Source organism: Populus alba, chromosome 17 (genome assembly GCF_005239225.2).
Source record: "Populus alba chromosome 17, ASM523922v2, whole genome shotgun sequence".
NCBI classification, from domain to species: domain Eukaryota; kingdom Viridiplantae; phylum Streptophyta; class Magnoliopsida; order Malpighiales; family Salicaceae; genus Populus; species Populus alba.
In genome coordinates this window covers 2,902,768-2,908,011 of record NC_133300.1, presented here as the reverse complement: position 1 = coordinate 2,908,011, position 5,244 = coordinate 2,902,768, and the positions used below count along the sequence as shown (strand labels likewise).

Sequence of the window (5,244 nt, the reverse complement as noted above, 5' to 3'; positions counted from 1 at the left end):
AACATCATATTTTAATTTTTTTTAAAAATTGATTTAGATAATTCTGTGTTAACTAGCCTAATATTATTCAGGTTTATTAACTTTGGACAGGAGTAGTCAAATTAGGAGGTTGTAATTTTAAGGAAACCCCTCAACAATAAATTTTTTTACCAACTCATTCATCATTGTAACTGCATCTCTTAACTTTTTGACAACAGTTATGAAAAGGTTTGAATAATTGAAAAAAAGAAAAAAGAAAGAAATTATCCCATCAACCTTGTACATAAGCTAGCTAAATTATTCTGGCTAACAACGAACTGGAAAACCACCTCCTAAAATTTTGTGTTTCTATCTGTCTTCTTGCAAATTAAAACCATCTCGTTAACACAATAAATCCCTCAATTCCCCACAGAACTCTTTGCTGATCAGACAATTCAGAAAGAGCGACGGAAATTGGAGGTGAATTGAGGCCATGGATATCAAGGTATTGGTGCAAGAAGGAGCAGAAATTGCAGAACCCTTTTTAGAAAATGTACTGCAAAAACCAGAAAAAACACCAGGGCAAAAGGCCATGAGGAAGACATTCAAAGGCACGGCGCATTTAGCCAGGCTTCTCCCCACTGGTTCGGTCCTCACATTCCAGATTCTATCTCCAATTTTAACACATGAAGGCCAGTGTCGCTCCATCACGAGCCAAACCCTGACATCAGGTCTTTTGGCCCTGTGTGGCCTTGCTTGCTTTCTCTTATGCTTCACCGATAGCTTCAGGGACGCAAGAGGCAAGGTCCGGTATGGAATGGTGACTTTCAGAGGCTTGTGGATTATTGATGCACCGGTGGAGCTTTCGCCGGAAGAGGCCGCTAAATACAAGCTCAAGTTCATCGATGTCTTGCATGCCTTCATGTCTATCTTGGTTTTCGGAGCAGTTTCATTGTTTGACAAGAATGTTGCCAAGTGCTTCTTTCCAGCGCCATCGGATGAGGCGAAGGACCTTCTCATTGTTGTGCCTGCTACGATTGGCGTCATCTGCAGCATCTTGTTTCTTGCATTCCCTAGCAAACGCCATGGAATTGGCTGCCCTCTGTCGCGTAATTAGCACTTCATTTTTCTTCATTTGTTTTCAGGATTCCCATGAAAACTTTAATGTGAGTCATGTTCTAAGCAGATTCAAAGAAATTTAAAATACCATTTACATTAATTAACCAACAATATATATCTTGAAAAACTGGCTCAGAGTTCCATCCATTATGCCTTGGAAAGAGTAAAATGAGGCCTCTCATTCTGCAGAAGGCGTGTTCTTCCAAGTTTTTTGACAATGGTGAAAGAGAAAAGGAGAAAAAAGGGGACATGTAAAGCACCCTCGTTTTCCTTTGTAGTTAAAGACCTGCAATTAATTTCTTGTCTCCATCAAAATTATGTCCATGCTCTTCGAGGTTTCCATGAATTATGATGCAATTCAAAATGATAATTTAAGTGAGTTGTATCCCGATCGGATGCAATAAACAACTCTATTATTTTCATCATTCATTTGATCTATAGCTACATGGTATCCCACAAAAAGATTTAAGGATCCCAAGATGAGTATTAATGGAAGTTTTCAGGGTTGTGTTTAAATAAGGCTCGAACTTCATTGCGAGTATCAAACCTAAAATTTACACAAGGGATCTATAGTAGAGGGTCAATTAAAAAAAATAACAACAAAAATCAAACAAATCAAATTCTATGGATGGAAGCGAAAGAATGTGGAGTAAATTTAAAAGGTTTTCAATTTTACTGGAGTAGAGCTAGGAGAAGATTGTTGACTGTTATCACTGTCAATCTTCTCAACTAACTCTCCAATTGTAGAATTTTGATAGCAATGTTCAACATTATCGGATTGTTATGCGGCAGAATGTTCCTCAGAACTTTCACCTTCAACTTCACTTCCTTCATCATTGAAGGATAAGTGGATTTGATTCATCAGATTTCCTTTCCAATTCCAAGCTCTATCTTCAATGAAAATCACACTTCTTGAGAGAACAACCTTCTCAGATTTCAGGTCATATATTCTATACTCTTTCTCACAGCTTCCATATCCAACAAACACTCCCTTTCTAGCTTTGCTATCCCACTTCTGTCTTAGTGATGATGGGATATGTGTGTAACACAAGCAACCGAACACCTTCAGATGCTTAACTCCTGGCTTCCTTCCTGTGAATGCTTCAAAAGGAGTCTTTTCAGTAACAGATGTTGTATAACATCTGTTTTGAATATACACAGCTGTATTCACAGCTTCTGCCCAGAAGTTTACTGGCATTCCTTTCTCTATCAGCATGGATCTTCCCATTTCACAAATTGTTTTGTTTCTCCTCTCTGCAACTCCATTCTGTTGAGGAGAGTATACAACTGTCAATTGTCTCTCCATTCCTTGTTTCTCACAGAATTCTTCAAACTCTTTTGAAGTATATTCTCCACTTCTGTCACTTCTCAGCTTCTTCAGTTTGTATCCACTTTGCAGCTCAACGAATGCTTTGAATTTTTTGAATACATTAAGTGCATCAGATTTGTTTATGAGGAATTATACCCAACACATTCTTGAGTAATCATCAATGAATGTGATGAAGTATTTGTTCCCTCCCATAGATTCATTCTGCATTGGTCCACATAGATCAGTGTGGATTAGTTCCAGTGGATAGCTTGCTCTCCATGCTTGCTCTTTGTCAAATTTCTCCCTGTGATGTTTGCCTGATGCATAGCCTGCACAAACATCTTCTACTTCAGTCAGAACAGGGAGCCCACATACCATTTCTTTCTTCTGCATCTTCTTCATGCTGGCAAAATTCAAGTGTCCCAGTCTCCTATGCCATATCCAGGAATCCTCAGTCACTGAAGCTTTCCTTGCTGCGAGTGTAATGGTCTCAAGTGAAAGTGGGAAGCATCGATTTCCTCCCATGATCACTATTGCTATAACATTGTTGAGGTTTTCATCATCAAATATTACTGCTTTGTTACCTCCAAGCAGAATGTAATAGCCATGCTCCATCATCTGACCTACACTTAGTAAGTTTTCATCTAAACCGAGAACAGGCAATACTTCTTTTATGTATCTCTTCCCATGCTGAGTTTCCACAACCAATGTACCTTTTCCAGTTGCTTGCACAAGGTCTCCTGAGCCCATCTTTACTTTGCAGGTTACTGTTCTATCAATGTTGATTAGTTCAGATTCTTGAGAAGTCATGTGATTACTGCAGGCACTATCCACAAACCATATCTTCTTGTCTTGCAAACTTGCAGAATGGCAAGCATAGAACATGGTTCCAGTGGTGACTCTTTCTTCTTTGGCATAATTTGCAAGTTGTTTGTGACTGTGACTTTCACAATCTTTTGCAATATGACCAAACCAATTGCATTTTCCACATCTTGGCTTTCCTTTATGTCTACATAATCCAAAGTGTTGCTTCTGGCAGACTTGGCATTGTGGCTTTACACTCATTTGTCTACTTCCATAAGCAGTGTTGTTCCAGCTTGAATTATTGTAGTTGGTCCCATTTCTGATTAGAAATGAATTTGTTCCTCTCCTGTCCTGTGTTTGCCATCTTTGAGGAGGTCTGCCTTGGAAACCCTTGTGTGAGCTGTAGGCTTGATTGCTTCCAATCTTTAAACTGCTAAATGCTTTCTCTGTTCCTGTTAGCTTATCCCTTTCATCATGCAGATCCTCCCTCTTGTCATAAACTTTCACAGAAGCAATGACTTCTTCTGCTCTCAGTACATCAAGATCTCGTGTCTCCTCAATGATTGACACAATGGACTTATATCTTCTGCTTAGACTCATTAGCAATTTCTGCACAATTTTGTTTTCTGATACATCTTCTCCTAATGATTTCAAGTTGTTCACAGTTGCAAAGAATTTAGCTAGATATCCATCTAAGCTTTCATTTTCTGTCATTCTCAGGTATTCAACGTCAGCTCTCACTGCTTGAAGTTTTACAACTCTAACCTTTTTATCTCCTCTGAATTCTCTGCTCAAAATGTCCCAAGCTCCTTTTGCAGTCTTTTCATTTCTTATTCGTGGGAAGAGGTCGTCTGTTAATGCTCCTTGTATGAGGCTTAATGCCTTTGCATTCTTGATTTTGTCTTCTCTGGATGTAGTGGATGAATGCAATGTAGTTTGCTCAGCTTCACTCTCTTCATCGCCTAATCCAGTTGCAACTTCAGAGGATTGATGATGATGAGAGTTGATTCCAACTTCTATTACTTCCCATAGATCGAACGCTATGAGGATAGTCTCCATTTTTACAGCCCAAAAATCATAATTTGTGCCATTAAACTGTGGAGTTCTTAAATCTCCTCCAGCTGAGCTTGATCCTACCATTTTTGAGTAATTAACAGTTTAATCAATCTGTTTTTCACAGTATACGCCCCTCTTAGGAATCAGTTTGTGAGCTCTGATACCATGTAGAAATTTTAGGTTATAAAAAGAAGTGTTTGCAGAGAAGAAGATGAGAAGAATACTTGTAATTCCTTTGTATTTTTCTTACTATTCCATTAGTGCAAAACTCTGCTTTTATACATGATTTGTATGTAATCAATAACAGAATTCTAGACTTTAGGAATCAATTCATCTCAATCATTCATTGATTGAGGGCTACGATTCTTACACGTGTAAGAAATGGTTTGTAACAGAAAAAACAGTTATAACAGCTATAACTACTTTAACTGTTTTTTAACTTTTGTAACTGCTTGTAACTCACTCTTCTTCTATTAATTCATTCTTCGTCCATTCTTCATTCTTCTCGTTATCACCACAGGATTTACTTCTTTAGCTTTTAACAATAAGTAATCAGCTTAACTTCCAACAGTTCCTTGGAGAATCATATCTGCCATGGTGAGGTATCTCATCAAAGAGAATGTTGAGATCTGCATGTAGCAAATGGATTTAAAATAAGATTTATTTGAAATGGAAACATGATTGGGTGGCTTATAAATGGTTTAATGAGAGGATTAGTCACTGTTCTATGATTTTGAAACCAACGGGACAGCCAGACTGTTCATGAGGAGTCAACATCAGACGAAAGGGAGATGGATAATCCTAATAATGCAAACAATTTGAATAGAAACTTTTCCAGCCAAAGAAGAGTGCATTTCTGATGGATAAAGCAATAGAAGAGAACACCCTGAAGAATAGGTGACGAAAACAGGAAACTCGAGATTCTCCTGCAAAACATACATGGACTAAGAAGAAGAAGAGATCGGAAGCGAAGGAAGAGTGCATGCCATGAGCGAATA

The 5,244-nt window shown here is 38.2% G+C and overlaps 1 protein-coding gene across 1 annotated transcript; it reads left to right on the top strand.

The window, feature by feature from the left end:
• Positions 1-319: 319 nt before the first annotated feature.
• On the top strand, positions 320-1,075 carry LOC118027882 (protein DMP7). The gene has a single exon (XM_035031380.2). The coding sequence runs from the start codon at positions 452-454 to the stop codon at positions 1,073-1,075; it is 624 nt and encodes a 207-aa protein (XP_034887271.1). The 5' UTR covers positions 320-451.
• The last annotated feature ends 4,169 nt before the right edge of the window (positions 1,076-5,244 follow it).

What these genes read in the sequence shown, in the direction of transcription:
- LOC118027882 (XM_035031380.2), top strand. Translation starts at nt 452, where the DNA reads ATGGATATCAAGGTATTGGTGCAAGAAGGAGCAGAAATTGCAGAACCC.